Source organism: Eucyclogobius newberryi, unplaced genomic scaffold (assembly GCF_026437365.1).
Source record: "Eucyclogobius newberryi isolate DKJ021-1_F unplaced genomic scaffold, fEucNew1.0.hap1 SCAF_109, whole genome shotgun sequence".
In the NCBI taxonomy this organism is placed as follows: domain Eukaryota; kingdom Metazoa; phylum Chordata; class Actinopteri; order Gobiiformes; family Gobiidae; genus Eucyclogobius; species Eucyclogobius newberryi.
The window spans coordinates 252634-280092 of NW_027315734.1; the positions used below are offsets into that span (position 1 = coordinate 252634).

Here is a 27459-nt window from a genome sequence, read left to right on the forward strand (position 1 = left end):
AAACTCTGACACAAATAAAAACACAAACTCTGACACAAATAAAAACACAAACTCTGACACAAATAAAAACACAAACTCTGACACAAATAAAAACACAAACTCTGACACAAATAAAAACACAAACTCTGACACAAATAAAAACACAAACTCTGACACAAATAAAAACACAAACTCTGACACAAATAAAAACACAAACTCTGACACAAATGGATCATTTGATCAAAGGAGGAAAAGCTCCTTAAACGCTGGATCTAAACCACAGATAAAGAAAAGAAAAGCATAATTCAGGTCTTTTTCTCTCACACTTTTTGCAGTGTTAAAGCTGCAGGTGGAATGCACTGCTCTGATTGGCCGAGGCGGCTGCAGGAGGCGGGGCTTCTTCTGCCTCTGGATCAAACTTCATCAAACTTTTATTTCTCAAACGAAAAGAAACGAGACAAAATGGAGCGAGAAATTGTCTTTGTTTTGGGATTTTTTCTGATTCACCAAGGTAAGAAACTAAACTGGGTCTAAACCGGGTCTAAACTGGGTCTAAACCGGGTCTAAACCAGGACTAAACCAGGACTAAACCGGGTCTAAACTGGGACTAAACCAGGACTAAACCAGGTCTAAACCAGGTCTAAACCAGGACTAAACCGGGTCTAAACCGGGTCTAAACTGGGACTAAACCAGGACTAAACCAGGACTAAACCAGGACTAAACCAGGTCTAAACCAGGACTAAACCGGGTCTAAACCGGGTCTAAACTGGGACTAAACCAGGACTAAACCAGGTCTAAACCAGGACTAAACCAGGTCTAAACCAGGACTAAACCGGGTCTAAACCGGGTCTAAACTGGGACTAAACCAGGACTAAACCAGGTCTAAACCAGGACTAAACCGGGTCTAAACCGGGTCTAAACTGGGACTAAACCAGGACTAAACCAGGTCTAAACCAGGACTAAACCAGGTCTAAACCAGGACTAAACCGGGTCTAAACCAGGTCTAAACTGGGACTAAACCAGGACTAAACCAGGTCTAAACCAGGACTAAACCGGGTCTAAACTGGGACTAAACCAGGACTAAACCAGGACTAAACCAGGACTAAACCAGGACTAAACCAGGACTAAACCAGGTCTAAACTAGGACTAAACCAGGTCTAAACCAGGACTAAACCAGGACTAAACCAGGACTAAACCAGGACTAAACCAGGTCTAAACTAGGACTAAACCAGGTCTAAACTAGGACTAAACCAGGACTAAACCAGGACTAAACCGGGACTAAACCAGGACTAAACCAGGACTAAACCGGGACTAAACCAGGACTAAACCAGGACTAAACCAGGACTAAACCGGGACTAAACCGGGACTAAACAGATTGATCCAACACAAATGTAAAAGGTGGAAAAACAGAAGATCAAATGTCATTAATAATAATATATAATGTGTGTAATTTTATTTATGAAGTAAAAGTCGAGACGAATGAAACAGTTTCACATTTGAGTAAAAATAAAAAGACAAAGCGAGTTTATTTGTGCCGCACATTTCACACAAAAGACAAAAATATATACGAATATATACAAATACAAATACACAAATATACAAACACAGAAATATACAAATATACAAATATACAAATACACAATTACACAATTACACAAATACACAAATATACAAACACAGAAATATACAAATATACAAATATACAAATACACAATTACACAATTACACAATTACACAAATATACAAACACAGAAATATACAAATACACAATTACACAAATATACAAACACACAAATATACAAATATACAATTACACAATTACACAATTACACAATTACACAATTACACAAATACACAAATATACAAACACAGAAATATACAAATACACAAATACATCACAAACGTCTCATGCTCTTGGTGTTTGTAACTTCAGATGTAGATTTAATTTAAATGTAAAATTATTTGAGCTTTTTGTTTTTTGCAGCGTTTTAGAAAATATACATTTCTGTAAATTCAAGTAAATATTATTTCAAACTTAATTTGTTTTGTAGTTTTAGACTTTGATTCTTTTTATTTCATGGGCAAAAAACAAACTGTGAATGATTTAAAAAAATAACCAGGAATGATTTTTTCCGTTCCAATGGAGTTTTGTAAAGTTGGATTTTAGCGTCGCTGGAACATATTTCGAAATCTAAAAACGGTTGACATTTTCAAACAAACTGATGCAACAAACGTTTAAAATGACTCAAACCAAATGATTTATTCCTTTTTTAAATATCGTTAACTCTGTTTTCTGAAAAGAAACAACACTTGAAATAGACTAAAACTGCTTTTTTTATTTAATCACTTTTATTCAGACTCTTTTCACTTCTTATCGTGTTTTGTGAATTATTATTGAATACATTTTCTTATTTCTTTTCCTTGGTTTTGAGAGATTGAACAGTTTTCTTGTTCTTTTGTGATTTCTTGTGTTTTGTGCTGCACGCGTCGCTCAAACATCTGTGATTAGAACAACTTTATAATTATGAGCGTTAAATGTTCTGACACGAGTAAAAGAGACGGAAATTATGAAACACAAACGCTCAAACCTAAGAAACAAATGCTTCTCGTCATTTTCTGTGTCAAAACCACTAAAATGTCACATATTTGGCACATTAAAAATGGACACAGCAGGTCTCTGTGGGACATGGACATGTCTCTGTGGGACACAGCAGGTCTCTGTGGGACATGGACATGTCTCTGTGGGACACAGCAGGTCTCTGTGGGACATGGACATGTCTCTGTGGGACATGGACATGTCTCTGTGGGACATGGACATGTCTCTGTGGGACATGGACATGTCTCTGTGGGACACAGCAGGTCTCTGTGGGACATGGACATGTCTCTGTGGGACATGGACATGTCTCTGTGGGACACAGCAGGTCTCTGTGGGACATGGACATGTCTCTGTGGGACATGGACATGATTCCATGGCAGAAGTTTGATTGTTTCAGGTGAAAGTTTGGACGTTTTCGCCGGCGTCGTCGAGCGTTACGTCTCGTTTGTGTCTCCAGAGAAATGGACGGCCGATATTTGGTTTGGCTCCGGGAGGATTTAGTTCATTTGTCTCAGACAAAGAGCTTCAAACTCACACGACGAGGTTCAGAAGACGCTCCATTTAACACCAAAAGTGCAAAGATAATGGCCTTATTTCAAATGTAGACCAACATATACTTCATATACTTCATATACTTCATATACTTCATAACTTCATATACTTCATATACTTCATATTCTTCATATACTTCATATACTTCATATACTTCATATTCTTCATATACTTCATATACTTCATATACTTCATATACTTCATATTCTTCATATTCTTCATATACTTCATATACTTCATATACTTCATATTCTTCATATTCTTCATATACTTCATATACTTCATATTCTTCATATACTTCATATTCTTCATATTCTTCATATACTTCATATTCTTCATATTCTTCATATACTTCATATACTTCATATACTTCATAACTTCATATTCTTCATATACTTCATATACTTCATAACTTCATATACTTCATAACTTCATATACTTCATATACTTCATATTCTTCATATACTTCATATACTTCATATACTTCATATTCTTCATATACTTCATATACTTCATATTCTTCATATTCTTCATAACTTCATATACTTCATATACTTCATATTCTTCATATACTTCATATTCTTCATATTCTTCATATACTTCATATACTTCATATTCTTCATATTCTTCATATACTTCATATACTTCATATACTTCATATTCTTCATATTCTTCATATTCTTCATATACTTCATATACTTCATATACTTCATAACTTCATATACTTCATAACTTCATATTCTTCATATTCTTCATATTCTTCATATTCTTCATATTCTTCATATACTTCATATACTTCATATACTTCATATTCTTCATATACTTCATATACTTCATATACTTCATATTCTTCATATTCTTCATATTCTTCATATTCTTCATATACTTCATATACTTCATATACTTCATAACTTCATATACTTCATATACTTCATATTCTTCATATACTTCATATTCTTCATATTCTTCATATTCTTCATATTCTTCATATACTTCATATACTTCATATACTTCATCTCGATACGCGCTCAATTTCAAAAAACAATTATTGAAAAATGGTTTGCACAGAAATATGAATTATTTGGTTGATTTATGTTTTAGATCCAGATTTACTCTTCAAACTGATCAAAAGGTCAGAGTATTTCTGGACTTTTGTGTCTTGAATGTAATAATGATGCTTTAAGGGTCTTTAATAACAGACAACAATATATTTACACAAATAATACATTTGTGTGAGTGGATTAGTCCAATGTGTCGCCGTCTGTTTAGTTCTTTTTTAATTCAACACACAATGAGGCCGCCATCTTTATCGAGTCAAAAGTGCAGAGCCCAAGGCGCGCGGGCCCGCGGCCCCCGAGGGCCAGCGGCCCCCGAGGGCCCTCGGGGGACGCGGGCCGGCGGGGCGCAGGCCTAATGATGGACTTTGTCTTGTTTGCTGATTTCGTTACTTCAATTTAAACGACCGTTCTAATAAAAATTGTAAAATAAATCATCGTCAAATTGGGAAAAACTAAATATATGATTTTTGGAAAATATGAGGAGAATATAAAAATAAAGTTTATTTGTCGAGCACGATTCAAAGAGGAAAAAACAGGAGAAAAGCTTAATTTCTTTCCATTGAATTTAAAATTTTTGCTGAAATGAATCACACATTTTGTCCGTGTTTTGTGAAATTTATGTATTTATGTATTTATTTAAAATACATTTGTGGGAGTGATATTAGACAAAGTACATAAAGTAAATGTACTGCATCCTCGGGTCAAATGCATGTCGTCTGCATCAGGCCCGAGCCTCACGAGTCAGCTCTGCGGAGGAGCAAGACCTCGCTCAGGTCCAGAACATATTATTTCTCACCATGATGAAGAGTTTTTAGTACTTTTTACATGTACTTCTTTAGTACATTTTACACGTACTTCTTTAGTACATTTTACACGTACTTCTTTAGTACTTTTTACACGTACTTCTTTAGTACTTTTTACACGTACTTCTTTAGTACTTTTTACACGTACTTCTTTAGTACATTTTACACGTACTTCTTTAGTACATTTTACACGTACTTCTTTAGTACTTTTTACATGTACTTCTTTAGTACATTTTACACGTACTTCTTTAGTACTTTTTACACGTACTTCTTTAGTCCTTTTTACACGTACTTCTTTAGTACTTTTTACACATACTTCTTTAGTCCTTTTTACACGTACTTCTTTAGTACTTTTTACACGTACTTCTTTAGTACTTTTTACACGTACTTCTTTAGTACTCTTTACACATTCTTCTTTAGTACTTTTTACACGTACTTCTTCAGTACATTTTACACGTACTTCTTTTGTAATTTTTACACACACTTCTTTTGTACTTTTTCACGTACTTCTTTAGTACTTTTTACACGTACTTCTTTAGAACTTTTTACACATACTTCTTGAGTACATTTTACACGTACTTCTTTAGTACTTTTTACACGTACTTCTTTAGTACTTTTTACACGTACTTCTTTAGTACTTTTTACACATACTTTTTTAGTACATTTTACACGTACTTCTTTAGTACTTTTTACACGTACTTCTTTAGTACTTTTTACACGTACTTCTTTAGTCCTTTTTACACATACTTCTTTAGTACTTTTTACACGTACTTCTTTGGTACTTTTTCACGTACTTTTTTAGTACTTTTTACATATACTTTTTTAGTACTTTTTACACGTACTTCTTTAGTACATTTTACACGTACTTCTTTAGTACTTTTTTCCACGTACTTCTTTAGTACTTTTTACACGTACTTCTTTAGTACTTTTTACGCGAACCTCGTTAGTACTTTTTACATGTATTTCCTACTTTTTACACAAATTTCTTTATGTGTTACACATGTATGTTGTATGTGTTACACATGTATGTTATATGTGTTACACATGTATGTTGTATGTGTTACACATGTATGTTGTATGTGTTACACATGTATGTTGTATGTGTTACACATGTATGTTGTATGTGTTACACATGTATGTTGTATGTGTTACACATGTATGTTATATGTCTTACACATGTATGTTGTATGTGTTACACATGTATGTTGTATGTGTTACACATGTATGTTGTATGTCTTACACATGTATGTTGTATGTGTTACACATGTTTGTTGTATGTCTTACACATGTATGTTGTATGTGTTACACATGTATGTTATATGTGTTACACATGTATGTTGTATGTCTTACACATGTATGTTGTATGTGTTACACATGTATGTTGTATGTCTTACACATGTATGTTGTATGTGTTACACATGTTTGTTGTATGTCTTACACATGTATGTTGTATGTGTTACACATGTATGTTATATGTGTTACACATGTATGTTATATGTGTTACACATGTATGTTGTATGTCTTACACATGTATGTTGTATGTGTTACACATGTTTGTTGTATGTCTTACACATGTATGTTGTATGTGTTACACATGTATGTTATATGTGTTACACATGTATGTTGTATGTGTTACACATGTGTGTTATATGTCTTACACATGTATGTTGTATGTGTTACACATGTATGTTGTATGTCTTACACATGTATGTTGTAAGTGTTACACATGTATGTTATATGTGTTACACATGTGTGTTGTATGTGTTACACATGTGTGTTATATGTGTTACACATGTATGTTGTATGTGTTACACATGTGTGTTGTATGTGTTACACATGTGTGTTATATGTGTTACACATGTGTGTTATATGTGTTACACATGTATGTTGTATGTGTTACACATGTGTGTTGTATGTGTTACACATGTATGTTGTATGTGTTACACATGTATGTTGTATGTGTTACACATGTGTGTTGTATGTGTTACACATGTATGTTATATGTGTTACACATGTGTGTTATATGTGTTACACATGTATGTTGTATGTGTTACACATGTGTGTTGTATGTGTTACACATGTGTGTTATATGTGTTACACATGTATGTTGTATGTCTTACACATGTATGTTGTATGTGTTACACATGTGTGTTATATGTGTTACACATGTGTGTTATATGTGTTACACATGTGTGTTGTATGTGTTACACATGTGTGTTGTATGTGTTACACATGTATGTTGTATGTCTTACACATGTATGTTGTATGTGTTACACATGTGTGTTGTATGTGTTACACATGTGTGTTGTATGTGTTACACATGTATGTTGTATGTCTTACACATGTGTGTTGTATGTGTTACACATGTATGTTGTATGTGTTACACATGTGTGTTGTATGTGTTACACATGTATGTTGTATGTCTTACACATGTATGTTGTATGTGTTACACATGTGTGTTGTATGTGTTACACATGTGTGTTGTATGTGTTACACATGTATGTTGTATGTCTTACACATGTATGTTGTATGTGTTACACATGTGTGTTATATGTGTTACACATGTGTGTTATATGTGTTACACATGTGTGTTATATGTGTTACACATGTGTGTTGTATGTGTTACACATGTATGTTGTATGTAAGATGATTTCAGTTCTTCTCTGACACTTTCAATCTGCTGCTTCTGTCAGAAGAACATAAACATGTCAGAGTGAAATAACATCTTTGGAAATACAAACGTCTTATTATATTTTGACTCCGTCTTGTGTTCTAGGATTATTCTTTAAAAGATATAATTATATCATAATGTTCAGACTTTTGTCACGTTTTCAGTTTCAGGTGATGAAGTTTAACGAGAGGATTTCAACTTTATACATTTGATACATTTATGTTTTTGATGCATCTGCTTATTAATATTGTAAAAAAATATCTGTGTTTTTTTGGCCATCGGCAAAAACCAGTGTCACTTTTTATAAACGACACTTTAATCAAGAACCATTAAACTCAATTTCATTTGTTTTTGTAACGTTGAAAATCACAACAGTAAAAAATGAACATTTGATGAAATATGTTTCAGACTTAATTCATGTCAAAGTTTTTGTGAAGAAAGCTAATGCTAATGCTAATGCTAATGCTAATGCTAATGCTAACCACATGCGCTCTGTGAGACCTAAAGTGGTGATTTTGTGCATATTTATTTTACAAAATCACAAACTAAAAGATGATCATAAAATCTGCACAAACTAAAATCATTTTATTTTTCCCTTTGACATGTTTTTGGTGATGTTTGATGTTTGAGGAGAAACACTTGGATCTCCTCAGACTCAATTTAGAAGTTTGTTCTTTTCATATTTTCTATTTGGTGATTTTTAGTTTTGACAAAATTCAAATGTTACATATTTGAAATCACATAAAAACAGTCCAGTCTTGTGTCTTTGGTTAGTGGTGGTCACGTGCGCCACCTGCTGGACTCAGGGAGAAGGTGCAGGCCCCTCCCCCTGCTGTGAGGCTCCTCCCACACTCCGGCATGTTCTGCTCGTTCTCTTTAAACACTTCCCATGTTTGTGTTGCAGGAGCCTCAGCAGCGCCTCCTGAGGTCAGGCAGGTCCGAGAGGGTCAGCGGGTGGAGATCTCGTGTCGGGTCACAGACTCGGGTCCTTCTGTGGTCTGGTTCAGGGTCCTGGACGCGTCCGGAATGCACCACATCGCCTCCATCACCTCCATGAACCCGGCGGTGAAGAAAGAGGGAGACGGCTTTAAGTCCTTGTTCGACACCTCCAAGATCTCGTCCCACGTCCTGGTCCTCAAGGCCTTCAGCAGCTCCGACGCCGGAACTTACAGCTGTTTGTCCATGAACAAGGAGATGAAGTTTGGACCGGTCACTCGCCTGCACACAGGTCAGAGGTCAACGCTTCAGAGGTCAGAGCTTCAGAGCTTTAGAGGTCAGAGCTTCAGAGGTCAGAGGTCAGAGCTTCAGAGCTTTGGAGCTTCAGAGGTCAGTGCTTCAGAGGTCAGCGCTTCAGCGGTCAGTGCTTCAGAGGTCAGAGCTTCAGAGGTCAGAGCTTCAGAGGTCAGTGGTCAGAGCTTCAGAGGTCAGAGCTTCAGAGGTCAGAGCTTCAGAGGTCAGAGCTTCAGAGGTCAGTGGTCAGAGCTTCAGAGGTCAGAGCTTCAGAGGTCAGTGGTCAGAGCTTCAGAGGTCAGAGCTTCAGAGCTTCAGAGCTCCAGGGGTCAGAGGTTCAGAGGTCAGAGCTTCAGAGGTCAGTGGTCAGAGCTTCAGATGTCAGAGCTTCAGAGGTCAGAGCTTTAGAGGTCAGAGCTTCAGAGGTCAGTGGTCAGAGCTTCAGAGGTCAGAGCTTCAGAGCTCCAGGGGTCAGAGGTTCAGAGGTCAGAGCTTCAGAGGTCAGTGGTCAGAGCTTCAGAGGTCAGAGCTTCAGAGCTTTAGATGTCAGAGGTCAGAGCTTCAGAGCTTTAGAGGTCAGAGGTCAGAGCTTCAGAGGTCAGCGCTTGAGAGGTCAGAGGTCACAGCTTCAGAGCTTTGGAGCTTCAGAGGTCAGTGCTTCAGAGCTCCAGGGGTCAGAGGTTCAGAGGTTCAGAGGTCAGAGCTTCAGAGGTCAGAGCTTCAGAGGTCAGAGCTTCAGAGGTCAGAGCTTCAGAGCTTCAGAGGTCAGAGGTTCAGAGGTCAGAGCTTCAGAGGTCAGGGCTTCAGAGGTCAGAGCTTCAGAGCTCCAGGGGTCAGAGGTTCAGAGGTCAGAGCTTCAGAGGTCAGAGCTTCAGAGGTCAGAGCTTCAGAGCTTCAGAGGTCAGAGGTCAGAGGTTCAGAGGTCAGAGCTTCAGAGGTCAGGGCTTCAGAGGTCAGAGCTTCAGAGCTTCAGAGGTCAGAGGTCAGAGGTTCAGAGGTCAGAGCTTCAGAGGTCAGGGCTTCAGAGGTCAGAGCTTCAGAGCTCCAGGGGTCAGAGGTTCAGAGGTCAGAGCTTCAGAGGTCAGAGCTTCAGAGGTCAGAGCTTCAGAGCTTCAGAGGTCAGAGGTTCAGAGGTTCAGAGGTTCAGAGGTTCAGAGGTTCAGAGGTTCAGAGGTTCAGAGGTTCAGAGGTTCAGAGGTTCAGACTACAGCAGGTCAGAATGAGGAGAAGTGATTCTTTAACGTTCTTCTCTTTCATGAGTTTGTCAATCACTTTCCACGTCTGAACCTCAGTGTGAACATTGACATACTCAGACTACTCCACAAGTCAGATTACTCTGATGTTTATTAATAATAATAATAATAACAATAACTTTTATTTATATAGCGCTTTTCAAAGACCCAAAGACGCTGAACATAATAAAAAAGGGGGGGGTGTATTTACAGACAGGGGGGACAACACGTACAGAACACATTAATATACAGATAAAATGAACGAGACAGAAGAAGTAGAGAGAGAAAGATGGGGATGTAACAGGGGGTAGAAGAGTAGGCAATGGGGTAGAGGAGGCTAGGGGTAGGGGAGGTCATAAGCTTGGGTGAAGAGGTCATGTTTTTAGGCGGGATTTGAATGTTGTGAGTGAGGGAGAGTGGGACGGGGGGGGAGGGAGTTCCAGAGTCGGGGTGCTGTTCGGGAGAATGCTCTGTCGCCAAAAGTTTTGAGTCGGGATGTTGGTGCAGTCAGGGTGAGAGAGGAGGAGGATCGGAGAGCTCGGGTGGGGCGGTGGGGGATGAGGAGGTCAGACAGGTAGGGGGGGGCAAGGTGGGGGATGAGGAGGTCAGACAGGTAGGGGGGGGCAAGGTGGTGAAGAGCTTTGAAGGTGAGGAGGAGTATTTTAAAGTTTATGCGCTGCTTGATGGGGAGCCAGTGAAGAGAGCGGAGAACGGGAGTGATGTGATCACGGGACCGGGTGTGGGTGAGGAGGCGGGTGTGGGTGAGGAGGGTGTGGGTGAGGAGGCGGGTGTGGGTGAGGAGGCGGGTGTGGGTGAGGAGGCGGGTGTGGGTGAGGAGGCGGGTGTGGGTGAGGAGGGTGTGGGTGAGGAGGCGGGTGTGGGTGAGGAGGGTGTGGGTGAGGAGGCGGGTGTGGGTGAGGAGGGTGTGGGTGAGGAGGCGGGTGTGGGTGAGGAGGCGGGTGTGGGTGAGGAGGGTGTGGGTGAGGAGGCGGGTGTGGGTGAGGAGGGTGTGGGTGAGGAGGCGGGTGTGGGTGAGGAGGGTGTGGGTGAGGAGGCGGGTGTGGGTGAGGAGGGTGTGGGTGAGGAGGCGGGTGTGGGTGAGGAGGGTGTGGGTGAGGAGGGTGTGGGTGAGGAGGCGGGTGTGGGTGAGGAGGGTGTGGGTGAGGAGGCGGGTGTGGGTGAGGAGGGTGTGGGTGAGGAGGCGGGTATGGGTGAGGAGGGTGTGGGTGAGGAGGCGGGTGTGGGTGAGGAGGAGGGTGTGGGTGAGGAGGCGGGTGTGGGTGAGGAGGGTGTGGGTGAGGAGGCGGGTGTGGGTGAGGAGGAGGGTGTGGGTGAGGAGGCGGGTGTGGGTGAGGAGGCGGGTGTGGGTGAGGAGGAGGGTGTGGGTGAGGAGGAGGGTGTGGGTGAGGAGGAGGGTGTGGGTGAGGAGGCGGGTGTGGGTGAGGAGGGTGTGGGTGAGGAGGCGGGTGTGGGTGAGGAGGCGGGTGTGGGTGAGGAGGCGGGTGTGGGTGAGGAGGGTGTGGGTGAGGAGGCGGGTGTGGGTGAGGAAGGTGTGGGTGAGGAGGCGGGTGTGGGTGAGGAGGCGGGTGTGGGTGAGGAGGGTGTGGGTGAGGAGGCGGGTGTGGGTGAGGAGGAGGGTGTGGGTGAGGAGGCGGGTGTGGGTGAGGAGGAGGGTGTGGGTGAGGAGGCGGGTGTGGGTGAGGAGGGTGTGGGTGAGGAGGCGGGTGTGGGTGAGGAGGCGGGTGTGGGTGAGGAGGTGGGTGTGGGTGAGGAGGCGGGTGTGGGTGAGGAGGGTGTGGGTGAGGAGGCGGGTGTGGGTGAGGAGGCGGGTGTGGGTGAGGAGGCGGGTGTGGGTGAGGAGGCGGGTGTGGGTGAGGAGGAGGGTGTGGGTGAGGAGGCGGGTGTGGGTGAGGAGGGTGTGGGTGAGGAGGCGGGTGTGGGTGAGGAGGAGGGTGTGGGTGAGGCGGGTGTGGGTGAGGAGGCGGGTGTGGGTGAGGAGGGTGTGGGTGAGGAGGCGGGTGTGGGTGAGGAGGCGGGTGTGGGTGAGGAGGCGGGTGTGGGTGAGGAGGAGGGTGTGGGTGAGGCGGGTGTGGGTGAGGAGGCGGGTGTGGGTGAGGAGGGTGTGGGTGAGGAGGCGGGTGTGGGTGAGGAGGAGGGTGTGGGTGAGGCGGGTGTGGGTGAGGAGGCGGGTGTGGGTGAGGAGGGTGTGGGTGAGGAGGCGGGTGTGGGTGAGGAGGGTGTGGGTGAGGAGGCGGGTGTGGGTGAGGAGGAGGGTGTGGGTGAGGCGGGTGTGGGTGAGGAGGCGGGTGTGGGTGAGGAGGCGGGTGTGGGTGAGGAGGCGGGTGTGGGTGAGGAGGCGGGTGTGGGTGAGGAGGCGGGTGTGGGTGAGGAGGAGGGTGTGGGTGAGGAGGCGGGTGTGGGTGAGGAGGGTGTGGGTGAGGAGGCGGGTGTGGGTGAGGAGGCGGGTGTGGGTGAGGAGGCGGGTGTGGGTGAGGAGGAGGGTGTGGGTGAGGCGGGTGTGGGTGAGGAGGCGGGTGTGGGTGAGGAGGGTGTGGGTGAGGAGGCGGGTGTGGGTGAGGAGGAGGGTGTGGGTGAGGCGGGTGTGGGTGAGGAGGCGGGTGTGGGTGAGGAGGGTGTGGGTGAGGAGGCGGGTGTGGGTGAGGAGGGTGTGGGTGAGGAGGCGGGTGTGGGTGAGGAGGAGGGTGTGGGTGAGGCGGGTGTGGGTGAGGAGGCGGGTGTGGGTGAGGAGGCGGGTGTGGGTGAGGAGGCGGGTGTGGGTGAGGAGGCGGGCAGCGGAGTTTTGGACCATTTGGAGTCTATGGAGGGAATGGGAGGAGGTGCCAGTGAGGAGGGAGGTGCAGTAGTCGAGGCGGGAGGAGGTGGAAGTATGAGGTCTTGACGATGTGGCTGACATGGGGAGTGAAGGAGAGGGTGGAGTCCATGATGACACCGAGATTGCGTACCAGGGTAGAGGGGGTGATGGTCGAGGTGTCGATGCTGAGTGAAAAGGGACCAGTTTTATTGAGAGTGGATTTGGTGCCAATGAGGAGGAGCTCTGTTTTGTCACTGTTCAGTTTGAGGAAGTTGAGAGTGAGCCATGATTTTATTGTAGAGATGCAGGTTTGGATGTGGCTGAGGGGAGGGTGTGGGTGTGGGTGTGGGTGAGGGGAGGGTGTGGGTGTGGCTGAGGGGAGGGTGTGGGTGGATTTGGTGGTGAGGTATATCTGGGTGTCGTCAGCGTAGCAGTGAAAGTCCAGGTTGAGTTGGCGGAGGATGTGACCAAGGGGGAAGATGTAGCAGATGAAGAGGAGGGGGCCGAGGACTGAGCCCTGGGGGACCCCCTGCGTTACTAGGGAGAGGGTGGATGAGTGACCGGAGAGGGAAATGAACTCTTGCCTGTTGGTGAGGAGGATGTGAGCCAGTCAAGTGCAGAGCCCTCAACACCCAGTTGGCACAGCCTTTGTAGGAGGATGGAATGGTTTATAGTGTCAAAGGCTGCGCTGAGGTCCAGTAGTAACAGGATGTTGAGGGCCCCGGAGTCTGCAGAGGTGAGGAGATCGTTGAGGGCCCCGGAGTCTGCAGAGGTGAGGAGATCGTTGAGTACTTTGACCAGGGCTGTTTCAGTGCTGTGAAGTGGGCAGAAGCCAGATTGGAGGGGTTCATAGAGGTTGTTTGACTGGAGGTGGGTGTGAAGTTGGGCGGCGACGATGCGTTCCAGCGTTTTTGAGAGGAACGGCAGGTTGGAGATGGGGCGGTAGTTGGAGAGGTTGGCGGAGTCTAGGGTGGGTTTTTTGAGGATGGGGGTGATGGAGGCCAGTTTGTAGATGGAAGGAACATGGCCGAGGGATAAAGACTGGTTGAAGAGGGTGGTGAGATGGGGGATGAGAGCAGGGAGGCAGGCCTTGGTTAGAGTCGTTGGGAGGGGGTCGAGAGAGCAGGTGGTGGTTTTGGAAGCGGTGATGAGGTCTATGATATGAGAGGAGTTAACAGAGGAGAAGGTGGTGAGGGGAGGGAAGGGTGGGTGGTCAGGGAGAGGGGGGGGGCAGGGGTGGGGGTGGTGATGGAGTTAATGAAGACGGCAGTCATGGAGCTGTTGATTTTGGAAATTTTGTCATTGAAGGCAAGGAGGAAAGAGTTGCAGAGGTCAGGGGAGGAGGGTGGAGTGATGTCCGGTGGCTGGAGCAGCTTGTTGACGGTGGAGAACAGGGTGCGAGGGCTCCGGTGGGAGCTGCTGATGAGGGTGGAGAGGTGGAGAACAGGGTGCGAGGGCTCCGGTGGGAGCTGTGGATGAGGGTGGAGAGGTGGAGAACAGGGTGCGAGGGCTCCGGTGGGAGCTGTGGATGAGGGTGGAGAGGTGGGCAGATTTGGCGGCTTGGAGAGCGTCACGGTAGGAGGAGATGTGTAATTTGAAAGCTTCGGCGTGGACGGTGAGGCGGGTTCTTTTGAGGAGTCGTTCGAGTTGGCGGCCAGTCTGCTTCATGGTGCGGAGTTCAGGGGTGTACCAGGGGGCGGGGTTGATGTATGAGACGGAGGAGGTTTTCCAGGGGGCTAGGGAGTCAAGGGAGTCAGAGAGGGTGGTGTTGAGCATGACAGCATAGTCGTCGGGGGAAGAGGGGGGGGAGTCAGGGGGGAAAGCAGAGGATATGAGCTGGGAGAGCGTGAGGGGGTTGACTGACTTGATATTGCGGTAGGTGATGGTGCGTTTTTTGGGGTTGTGGGGCGAGGGTAGGGGGGCAGAGAAAAGGATGCAGAGATGATCAGAGAGTGGGAAGGGGAGGGGGTGGGGCTTAGATATGGGTAGGAGAGAGGAACAGACTAAGTCCAGAGTGTGGCCTTTGGTATGGGTGGGGAAGTCAATATGTTGGGTGAGATGGAAGCAGTCCAGGAGAGAGAGGAAGTGGGACGTCAGTGCAGCGTTGGGGTGGTCGATGTGGATGCTGAAGTCACCGGTGAGTAGGAGGCGGGCAGAGAGAGAGGATGCGATGGTGAGGAGTTCAGACAATTCAGTGAGGAAAGAGGGGTGGGGCTTTGGGGGACGATAGATCAGGATAGCGGTGATAGAGTTGGGGAGGGAGAAGGCGAGGTATTCAAATGATGAGATGGATGGAAGGTTGAGGTTCAGTTCAGTGATGGATGTAGATTTTTTATGAATAACAGCAAGACCTCCCCCACGCCCGGAGAGGCGGGGTTTGGCAGTGTAAGTGTAGTTGGAGGGAGTGGCTTGGTTAAGAGCGTAGAAGTCCAGGGGCTGTTGCCATGTTTCACAGGAGAAGCAGATCAATGTTATTGTCCAGTAGCAGTTCAGATATAACAGAGAGGGGCGCGGAGATGGATGGGGGCGCAGGGGTGGGGGGGCTGAGATGGATGGGGGCGCAGAGATGGATGGGGGCGCAGGGGTGGGGGGGCTGAGATGGATGGGGGCGCGGAGATGGATGGGGGCGCGGAGATGGATGGGGGTGCGGAGATGGATGGGGGCGCAGGGGTGGGGGGGCGGAGGTTGCTGAGGTTGGCAGTGCGGCAGGTGGGGGTGACGGGGGGGCGAAAACTAGTCCAGAGTGAGGGGATAGGTGAGCCGTCGTTGGAGTGTTGGTTATGGGAGAGACCAGAGCCCCGGTGGATGTAGCGGGGCCGGCGAAGGATCCCAGCTGGCTGCAGAGGCCGCAGCAGCTGGGAGACGGTGGTTATGGTTGAGGAGGTGAAGGTCAGCAGCGGTGTAGGTGAGTAGGCGAGAAGTTGGTGGAGCGGTGGCCTGGAGGCGCGGGAGTGATAGTCCGAGGAGGAGATGGAACGTAGCAGCAGATGAGAGTAATCCAGTTAGAATGTTGGCAGTGGCTAGAAGCTGGTTAACTAGAAGCTGGTGGGCAGAGAGTTGTGAAAAAGCAGCAGTGGACCGGGTGTTGAAGCTGGTGGAGTGAGTGGCGTTGGTTGCCCCAGACCTTGTCTGCACGGCAGGGAGGCCCCGCGATACCATGACGGACCTCAGCAGGTGTTAATCCAGCTGTTAGCTGTTAGCTGGCGGCTAGGGCAGTAGATAGTCCAGGAGTGAGGGAGGAGATGAGTGATGGACGGTGCAGTAATGTCCGATGAAGTGAAGGAACAGGGATGTAGACAGAAGACAACACAGAGACGCGGGAACAAAACAAAACAATGGAAACAACTAACAAAACAAAGACGTTGGGACAGAAGCGGCAGTCCATATACCAGACGCCGGCGTTGCTCTAGCCCAGGGGTGTCCAAACTTTTTTAACCAAGGGCCGCATTTTGAAACTTAAACGGGGCAGAGGACCACAAACAACTTGACAATGTCGAATTTGTTGAATGACAAAGTGCATTTGCATTTGACGTAATTGCGATGAGCCTCCACTTTTAATCAGACCTAGAACATTAATATTAAGTTGGTATAACATCAATATGCCTGAATTTTCCCAATTTCACAGTAAAAAGCATTACTTTATGTTGACATAGCAGGAAGCTGGAGGGCCAACAAAAATTGGTCTGAGGGCCGCATTTGGCCCCCGGGCCCTAGTTTAGACATGCCTGCTCTAGCCCAATCAAGACGCATTTGAGTCCAGTTTTGTGACCAGATCGCCCCCGTCTGTGGAGCGGGGAAAGCAGAGAAACGGGGCTGTACCTTGGTTGTATGGGGCTGCTTTTCTCCGGGTGGAGCCGGTGCCCCGCTCTCCGTGTCTGCTCCTGTGGCGGGCTGGGGCCACACCTTCGCCCAGGTACAGACCTCCGGGGCGGCGGGAGCGCGGAGCCGGTGTTTACATACTCAGACTACTCCAGAAGTCAGATTACTCTGATGTTTACATACTCCAGAAGTCAGATTACTCTGATGTTTACACACTCAGACTACTCCAGAAGTCAGATTACTCTGATGTTTACATACTCAGACTACTCCAGCAGTCAGATTACTCTGATGTTTACATACTCCAGAAGTCAGATTACTCTGATGTTTACACACTCAGACTACTCCAGAAGTCAGATTACTCTGATGTTTACATACTCAGACTACTCCAGAAGTTAGATTACTCTGATGTTTACACACTCAGACTACTCCAGAAGTCAGATTACTCTGATGTTTACATACTCAGACTACTCCAGAAGTCAGATTACTCTGATGTTTACACACTCAGACTACTCCAGAAGTCAGATTACTCTGATGTTTACATACTCAGACTACTCCAGAAGTCAGATTACTCTGATGTTTACATACTCCAGAAGTCAGATTACTCTGATGTTTACACACTCAGACTACTCCAGAAGTCAGATTACTCTGATGTTTACATACTCAGACTACTCCAGAAGTCAGATTACTCTGATGTTTACATACTCAGACTACTCCAGCAGTCAGATTACTCTGATGTTTACATACTCCAGAAGTCAGATTACTCTGATGTTTACACACTCAGACTACTCCAGAAGTCAGATTACTCTGATGTTTACATACTCAGACTACTCCAGAAGTCAGATTACTCTGATGTTTACATACTCCAGAAGTCAGATTACTCTGATGTTTACACACTCAGACTACTCCAGAAGTCAGATTACTCTGATGTTTACATACTCAGACTACTCCAGAAGTCAGATTACTCTGATGTTTACATACTCAGACTACTCCAGCAGTCAGATTACTCTGATGTTTACATACTCCAGAAGTCAGATTACTCTGATGTTTACACACTCAGACTACTCCAGAAGTCAGATTACTCTGATGTTTACATACTCAGACTACTCCAGAAGTCAGATTACTCTGATGTTTACATACTCAGACTACTCCAGAAGTTAGATTACTCTGATGTTTACACACTCAGACTACTCCAGAAGTCAGATTACTCTGATGTTAACATACTCCAGAAGTCAGATTACTCTGATGTTTACACACTCAGACTACTCCAGAAGTCAGATTACTCTGATGTTTACATACTCAGACTACTCCAGAAGTCAGATTACTCTGATGTTTACATACTCCAGAAGTCAGATTACTCTGATGTTTACACACTCAGACTACTCCAGAAGTTAGATTACTCTGATGTTTACATACTCAGACTACTCCAGAAGTCAGATTACTCTGATGTTTACATACTCAGATTACTCCAGAAGTCAGATTACTCTGATGTTTACATACTCAGACTACTCTAGAAGTCAGATTACTCAGATGTTTATATATTCAGACTACTCCAGAAGTCAGATTACTCTGATGTTTACATACTCCAGAAATCAGATTACTCTGATGTTTACATACTCCAGAAGTCAGATTACTCTGATGTTTACATACTCAGACTACTCCAGAAGTCAGATTACTCTGATGTTTACATACTCCAGAAGTCAGATTACTCTGATGTTTACATACTCAGACTACTCCAGAAATTAGATTACTCTGATGTTTACATACTCAGACTACTCCAGAAGTCAAATTACTCAGATGTTTACATACTCAGACTACTCCAGAAGTCAGATTACTCTGATGTTTACATACTCCAGAAGTCAGATTACTCTGATGTTTACATACTCAGACTACTCCAGAAATTAGATTACTCTGATGTTTACATACTCAGACTACTCCAGAAGTCAAATTACTCAGATGTTTACATACTCAGACTACTCCAGAAGTCAGATTACTCTGATGTTTACATACTCAGACTACTCTAGAAGTCAGATTACTCAGATGTTTACATATTCAGACTACTCCAGAAGTCAGATTACTCTGATGTTCACATACTCCAGAAGTCAGATTACTCTGATGTTTACACACTCAGACTACTCCAGAAGTCAGATTACTCTGATGTTTACATACTCCAGAAGTCAGATTACTCTAATGTTTACATACTCAGACTACTCCAGAAGTGAGATTACTCTGATGTTTACATACTCAGATTACTCCAGAAGTGAGATTACTCTGATGTTTACATACTCAGACTACTCCAGAAGTCAGATTACTCAGATGTTTACATACTCAGACTACTCCAGAAGTCAGATTACTCTGATGTTTACATACTCAGACTACTCCAGAAGTCAGATTACTCTGATGTTTACATACTCAGACTACTCCAGAAGTCAGATTACTCAGATGTTTACATACTCAGACTACTCCAGAAGTCAGATTACTCTGATGTTTACATACTCCAGAAGTCAGATTACTCTGATGTTTACACACTCAGACTACTCCAGAAGTCAGATTACTCTGATGTTTACATACTCAGATTACTCCAGAAGTCAGATTACTCTGATGTTTACATACTCAGACTACTCCAGAAGTCAGATTACTCTGATGTTTACATACTCAGACTACTCCAGAAGTCAGATTACTCAGATGTTTACATACTCAGACTACTCCAGAAGTCAGATTACTCTGATGTTTACATACTCCAGAAGTCAGATTACTCTGATGTTTACACACTCAGACTACTCCAGAAGTCAGATTACTCAGATGTTTACATACTCAGACTACTCCAGAAGTCAGATTACTCTGATGTTTACATACTCAGACTACTCCAGAAGTCAGATTACTCTGATGTTTACATACTCAGACTACTCCAGAAGTCAGATTACTCTGATGTTTACATACTCAGACTACTCCAGAAGTCAGATTACTCTGATGTTTACATACTCAGATTACTCCAGAAGTCAGATTACTCTGATGTTTACATACTCAGACTACTCCAGAAGTCAGATTACTCTGATGTTTACATACTCAGACTACTCCAGAAGTCAGATTACTCTGATGTTTACATACTCAGACTACTCCAGAAGTCAGATTACTCTGATGTTTACATACTCAGATTACTCCAGAAGTCAGATTACTCTGATGTTTACATACTCAGACTACTCCAGAAGTCAGATTACTCTGATGTTTACATACTCAGACTACTCCAGAAGTCAGATTACTCAGATGTTTACATACTCAGACTACTCCAGAAGTCAGATTACTCTGATGTTTACATACTCCAGAAGTCAGATTACTCTGATGTTTACACACTCAGACTACTCCAGAAGTCAGATTACTCTGATGTTTACATACTCAGATTACTCCAGAAGTCAGATTACTCTGATGTTTACATACTCAGACTACTCCAGAAGTCAGATTACTCTGATGTTTACATACTCAGACTACTCCAGAAGTCAGATTACTCAGATGTTTACATACTCAGACTACTCCAGAAGTCAGATTACTCTGATGTTTACATACTCCAGAAGTCAGATTACTCTGATGTTTACACACTCAGACTACTCCAGAAGTCAGATTACTCAGATGTTTACATACTCAGACTACTCCAGAAGTCAGATTACTCTGATGTTTACATACTCAGACTACTCCAGAAGTCAGATTACTCTGATGTTTACATACTCAGACTACTCCAGAAGTCAGATTACTCTGATGTTTACATACTCAGACTACTCCAGAAGTCAGATTACTCTGATGTTTACATACTCAGATTACTCCAGAAGTCAGATTACTCTGATGTTTACATACTCAGACTACTCCAGAAGTCAGATTACTCTGATGTTTACATACTCAGACTACTCCAGAAGTCAGATTACTCTGATGTTTACATACTCAGACTACTCCAGAAGTCAGATTACTCTGATGTTTACATACTCAGATTACTCCAGAAGTCAGATTACTCTGATGTTTACATACTCAGACTACTCCAGAAGTCAGATTACTCTGATGTTTACATACTCAGACTACTCCAGAAGTCAGATTACTCTGATGTTTACATACTCAGACTACTCCAGAAGTCAGATTACTCTGATGTTTACATACTCAGACTACTCCAGAAGTCAGATTACTCTGATGTTTACATACTCAGACTACTCCAGAAGTCAGATTACTCTGATGTTTACATACTCAGACTACTCCAGAAGTCAGATTACTCAGATGTTTACATACTCAGACTACTCCAGAAGTCAGATTACTCTGATGTTTACATACTCCAGAAGTCAGATTACTCTGATGTTTACATACTCAGACTACTCCAGAAGTCAGACTAGGAGCAGTGGTTTGGTCTCCTGCAGATTATGAGGCAGAAGCTGAGATGAAACTCCAAAGTCTCATTCTAGATCTAATGATGGCATAAACTTTGGGTTAGACCTCTGACCTCTGACCTCTGACCCTGACTCATGAGCTTCTTTGTTTCTGAGCACTTCATGGAGCTTGAAGTATTTTGATTTTGAAAAAGACCTTTGTGTTTTTAAAATGGTAAACGTTTAATTTCTACAATTCTGTTTCAAATATTTGGATCATGACATGTTCCTGGTGTTAATATAATATAATATAATATGATTTAATATAATATAATATGATTTAATATAATATAATATGATTTAATATAATATAATATGATTTAATATAATATAATATAATATGATTTAATATAATAAAATATGATTTAATATAATATAATATGATTTAATATAATATAATATAGTATAATATAGTATAATATAATATAATATGATTTAATATAATATAATATGATTTAATATAATATAATATGATTTAATATAATATAATATAATATGATTTAATATAATATAATATGATTTAATATAATATAATATGATTTAATATAATATAATATGATTTAATATAATATAATATGATTTAATATAATATAATATAATATGATTTAATATAATATAATATGATTTAATATAATATAATATGATTTAATATAATATGATATGATTTATTATAATATAGTATAATATAGTATAATATCTTATCATATTATATCATATTATATTATATTATATTTACTGGTCAAGAAGTACAATCCTAACATGTGTTTCTCAGAACCACCAGCAGGAGGCACTACCTCCACTAAGAAGACCACACCCACAACAAGACCTTTGACCCCCGAACCCTGCTCCTGCCCCACACCAGGTACATGTACTCCTACTGAAGTACTACTGAATACTACTGTAGTACTACTGCACAACTGCTGTAGTACTACTGAAGTACAACTGTAGTATTACTGTAGAAATACTGTTGTAAAAGTACTGCAGTAAAAGTACTGTTGTAAAAGTACTGTTGTAAAAGTACTGCAGTAAAAGTACTGTTGTAAAAGTACTGTAGTAAAAGTACTGTAGTCCACTAGTAAAAGTACTGAAGTAAAAGTCCTGCAGTAAAAGTACTGTTGTAAAAGTACTGCTGTTAAAGTCCTGCAGTAAAAGTACTGTGGCAAATGTACTGTGGTAAAAGTACTTGTACTTCTCAGCTGCTGTGGCCCCGACTCACTGCTCTGTCCTGATTCTGGCGCCTCTCGCTGGAGGATGTGGGTTATTACTGCTGATACTACTGTGTACTGTCCTCTACTGCAACAGTGAGTACTACTACTACTACTACTACTACTACTACTACTACTACTACTACTACTACTACTACTACTACTACTAGTTACTACTACTACTACTGCTACTACTACTAGTTACTACTAGTTACTACTACTATTAGTTACTACTACTATTACTACTACTACTACTACTACTACTACTACTACTACTACTACTACTACTAGTTACTACTACTACTACTACTAGTTACTACAACTACTACTACTACTACTAGTTACTAGTACTACTACTACTACTACTACTACTACTACTACTACTAGTTACTACTACTACTACTGCTACTACTACTAGTTACTACTAGTTACTACTACTATTAGTTACTACTACTATTACTACTACTACTACTACTACTACTACTACTACTAGTTACTACTACTACTACTGCTACTACTACTAGTTACTACTAGTTACTACTACTATTAGTTACTACTACTATTACTACTACTACTACTACTACTACTAGTTACTACTACTACTACTACTACTACTACTAGTTACTACAACTACTACTACTACTACTAGTTACTACTACTACTACTACTACTACTACTACTACTAGTTACTGCTACTACTACTACTACTAGTTACTACTACTACAACTACTACTACTACTACTAGTTACTACTACTACTACTACTACTACTACTACTACTAGTTACTGCTACTACTACTACTACTAGTTACTACTACTACTACTACTACTACTACTACTAGTTACTACTACTACTACTGCTACTACTACTAGTTACTACTAGTTACTACTACTATTAGTTACTACTACTATTACTACTACTACTACTACTACTACTACTACTACTAGTTACTACTACTACTACTGCTACTACTACTAGTTACTACTAGTTACTACTACTATTAGTTACTACTACTATTACTACTACTACTACTACTACTACTAGTTACTACTACTACTACTACTAGTTACTACAACTACTACTACTACTACTAGTTACTACTACTACTACTACTACTACTACTACTACTAGTTACTGCTACTACTACTACTACTAGTTACTACTACTACTACTACTACTACTACTACTACTACTACTACTACTACTACTACTACTACTACTACTACTACTACTACTGCTGTGAATACATTTTGCGAATATATTAATATTGTATTAGTTTTTGATTTAGTGATTTTCCGCTCCTCTGTCATCCTCTGATCCTCTGTCATCCTCTGATCCTCTGTGATCCTCTGATCCTCTGTCATCCTCTGTGATCCTCTGTCATCCGCTGCTCCTCTGTGATCCTCTGCTCCTCTGTGATCCTCTGCTCCTCTGTGATCCTCTGCTCCTCTGATATCCTCTGTGATTCTCTGCTCCTCGGTCATCCTCTGCTCCTTTGTCATCCTCTATGATCCTCTACTCCTCTGCGATCCTCTGCTCCTCTGTCATCCTCTGCTCCTCTGATATCCTCTGTGGTCCTCTGCTCCTCGGTCATCCTCTGCTCCTCTGTGATCCTCTGCTCCTCGGTCATCCTCTGCTCCTCGGTCATCCTCTGCTCCGCGGTCATCCTCTGCTCCTCTGTTACCATCTGCTCCTCGGTCATCCTCTGCTCCGCGGTCATCCTCTGCTCCTCTGTTACCATCTGCTCCTCAGTCATCCTTTGATCCTCGGTCATCCTCTGTTCCTCTGTGATCCTCTGATCCTCGGTCATCCTCTGCTCCTCGGTCATCCTCTGTTCCTCTGTGATCCTCTGCTCCTCGGTCATCCTCTGCTCCTCTGTCATCCTCTGTGATCCTCTGCTCCTTGGTCATCCTCTGCTCATCGGTCATCTGCTCCTCGGTATCCACTGATCCTCGGTCATCCTCTGCTCCTCTGTCATCCTCTGTGATCCTCTGCTCCTTGGTCATTCTCTGCTCCTCGGTCATCCTCAGCTCCTTGGTCATCCTCTGCTCCTCGGTCATCCTCTGCTCCTCGGTGATCCTCTGATCCTTGGTCATCCTCTCCTCCTCTGTCATCCTCTGTGATCCTCTGCTCCTCTGTGATCCTCTGCTCCTCTGTGATCCTCTGCTCCTCTGTCATCCTCTGCTCCTCGGTCATCCTCTGCTCCTTGGTGATCCTCTGATCCTTGGTCATCCTCTGCTCCTCTGTCATCCTCTGTGATCCTCTGCTCCTCTGTGATCCTCTGCTCCTCGGTCATCCTCTGCTCCTCGGTGATCCTCTGATCCTTGGTCATCCTCTGCTCCTCTCTCATCCTCTGTGATCCTCTGCTCCTTGGCCATCCTCTGCTCCTCGGTCATTCTCAGCTCCTTGGTCATCCTCTGCTCCTCGGTCATCCTCTGCTCCTCGGTGATCCTCTGATCCTTGGTCATCCTCTGCTCCTCTGTCATCCTCTGTGATCCTCTGCTCCTCGGTCATCCTCTGCTCCTCGGTCATCCTCTGATCCTTGGTCATCCTCTGTGATCCTCTGCTCCTCGGTCATCCTCTGCTCCTCTGTCATCCTCTGTGATCCTCTGCTCCTCTGTGATCCTCTGCTCCTCTGTCATCCTCTGCTCCTCGGTCATCCTCTGCTCCTCGGTCATCCTCTGATCCTTGGTCATCCTCTGTGATCCTCTGCTCCTCTGTGATCCTCTGCTCCTCTGTGATCCTCTGCTCCTCGGTCATCCTCTGCTCCTTGGTGATCCTCTGATCCTTGGTCATCCTCTGCTCCTCTGTCATCCTCTGTGATCCTCTGCTCCTCTGTGATCCTCTGCTCCTCGGTCATCCTCTGCTCCTCGGTGATCCTCTGATCCTTGGTCATCCTCTCCTCCTCTGTCATCCTCTGTGATCCTCTACTCCTCTGTGATCCTCTGCTCCTCTGTGATCCTCTGCTCCTCTGTCATCCTCTGCTCCTCGGTCATCCTCTGCTCCTTGGTGATCCTCTGATCCTTGGTCATCCTCTGCTCCTCTGTCATCCTCTGTGATCCTCTGCTCCTCTGTGATCCTCTGCTCCTCGGTCATCCTCTGCTCCTCGGTGATCCTCTGATCCTTGGTCATCCTCTGCTCCTCTCTCATCCTCTGTGATCCTCTGCTCCTCGGTCATCCTCTGCTCCTCGGTGATCCTCTGATCCTTGGTCATCCTCTGCTCCTCTGTCATCCTCTGTGATCCTCTGCTCCTCGGTCATCCTCTGCTCCTCGGTCATCCTCTGATCCTTGGTCATCCTCTGTGATCCTCTGCTCCTCGGTCATCCTCTGCTCCTCTGTCATCCTCTGTCATCCTCTGCTCCTCTGTGATCCTCTGCTCCTCTGTCATCCTCTGCTCCTCGGTCATCCTCTGCTCCTCGGTCATCCTCTGATCCTTGGTCATCCTCTGTGATCCTCTGCTCCTCGGTCATCCTCTGCTCCTCTGTCATCCTCTGTGATCCTCTGCTCCGCTGTGATCCTCTGCTCCTCTGTGATCCTCTGCTCCTCGGTCATCCTCTGCTCCTCTGTCATCCTCTGTGATCCTCTGCTCCGCTGTGATCCTCTGCTCCTCTGTGATCCTCTGCTCCTCGGTCATCCTCTGCTCCTCTGTCATCCTCTGTGATCCTCTGCTCCTCTGTGATCCTCTGCTCCTCTGTCATCCTCTGCTCCTCGGTCATCCTCTGCTCCTCTGTCATCCTCTGTGATCCTCTGCTCCGCTGTGATCCTCTGCTCCTCTGTGATCCTCTGCTCCTCGGTCATCCTCTGCTCCTCTGTCATCCTCTGTGATCCTCTGCTCCTCTGTGATCCTCTGCTCCTCTGTCATCCTCTGCTCCTCGGTCATCCTCTGCTCCTCTGTGTTACAGGCGTTCGCACTCGCAGATGTCCTCATCATTACAGGAGAAAGTAAGTGTTTATTTAAATTGTATTATTTAAATACTTTATTAAACCAGTGCCCGGAATGTTCCGCCGTACGGCATTAAACTTCTCTGTCGCCATGGAGACCAGCAGGGGGCTTTACACTTCAGTCTGAAGTGCACTTTTATTCTGTAACATTGCTGAAACATCTCAAAGAATCATAGAAAGCTTCAGTTGTCTCTGATCTTAGAGTCTGTGGGCTCCTGTGCAAGCCCCGCCCACCTGCTGGACGAAGGAGGAATTACACCCGATCAAACACTTCTGATCTTTAAACGTTTCCACAAGAAGAATTTCCCTTCAAACGTGTTCTTTGTGTTTCAGGCCTCGGGCGGCGGCTCCGGACAAACACTTCAAGACAAACACACACTTTTAGTTTTCAGTCAAAAGGAAAAACTGTAGATTCATCTTTCTTTCTTTTTTCATTTAAATAGTTTTCTTTTTTGAATTAAAGATCATATAAAAACTAACTCAGAGAAAGAGAAACGAGAAACAAGAGAGAGAACGAGAAAAAACACAAGCAGCAGAGCAACAGATGACATTCAGGAGGAGAACCTGTTCTTCAGGAGGAGAACCTGTTCTTCAGGAGGAGAACCTGTTCTTCAGGAGGAGAACCTGTTCTTCAGGAGGAGAACCTGTTCTTCAGGAGGAGAACCTGTTCTTCAGGAGGAGAACCTGTTCTTCAGGAGGAGAACCTGTTCTTCAGGAGGAGAACCGGTTCTTCAGGAGGAGAACCTGTTCTTCAGGAGGAGAACCTGTTCTTCAGGAGGAGAACCTGTTCTTCAGGAGGAGAACCTGTTCTTCAGGAGGAGAACCAGTTCTTCAGGAGGAGAACCAGCTCTTCAGGAGGAGAACCGGCTCTTCAGGAGGAGAACCTGTTCTTCAGGAGGAGAACCTGTTCTTCAGGAGGAGAACCTGTTCTTCAGGAGGAGAACCGGTTCTTCAGGAGGAGAACCGGTTCTTCAGGAGGAGAACCAGTTCTTCAGACAGATGTTTCATCATGGATGTGTCTGTTCCACTCGCGACAGGAAGTGAGAGAAGAAGACATGAAAAAGTAAAGACATGGCCCAGAGAACCCTAAAAAAAAAGGTCCCATTTTGTCAAGTCTGTCAAATTTGTCCATTTTCACTTTGAGTCCAAATGTGATCTTTTAC

General features: G+C 44.1%; 1 protein-coding gene across 1 annotated transcript; it reads left to right on the forward strand.

The window, feature by feature from the left end:
- Positions 1 to 431: 431 nt before the first annotated feature.
- Positions 432 to 26698, forward strand: cd8a (CD8a molecule). Its single transcript, XM_072432254.1, has 6 exons — positions 432 to 490; positions 8564 to 8887; positions 21922 to 22011; positions 22346 to 22450; positions 26257 to 26296; positions 26630 to 26698. The coding sequence occupies exons 1-6, from the start codon at positions 442 to 444 to the stop codon at positions 26679 to 26681; spliced, it is 660 nt and encodes a 219-aa protein (XP_072288355.1). The 5' UTR covers positions 432 to 441; the 3' UTR covers positions 26682 to 26698.
- The last annotated feature ends 761 nt before the right edge of the window (positions 26699 to 27459 follow it).

Bases quoted from the DNA above. Each gene is read 5' to 3' on its own strand.
- cd8a (XM_072432254.1), top strand. From the start codon at position 442: ATGGAGCGAGAAATTGTCTTTGTTTTGGGATTTTTTCTGATTCACCAA. The intron at 22,451-26,256 runs GTGAGTACTACT...TCTGTGTTACAG, and splicing joins TACTGTCCTCTACTGCAACA to GCGTTCGCACTCGCAGATGT. The intron at 26,297-26,629 runs GTAAGTGTTTAT...TTTGTGTTTCAG, and splicing joins CCTCATCATTACAGGAGAAA to GCCTCGGGCGGCGGCTCCGG.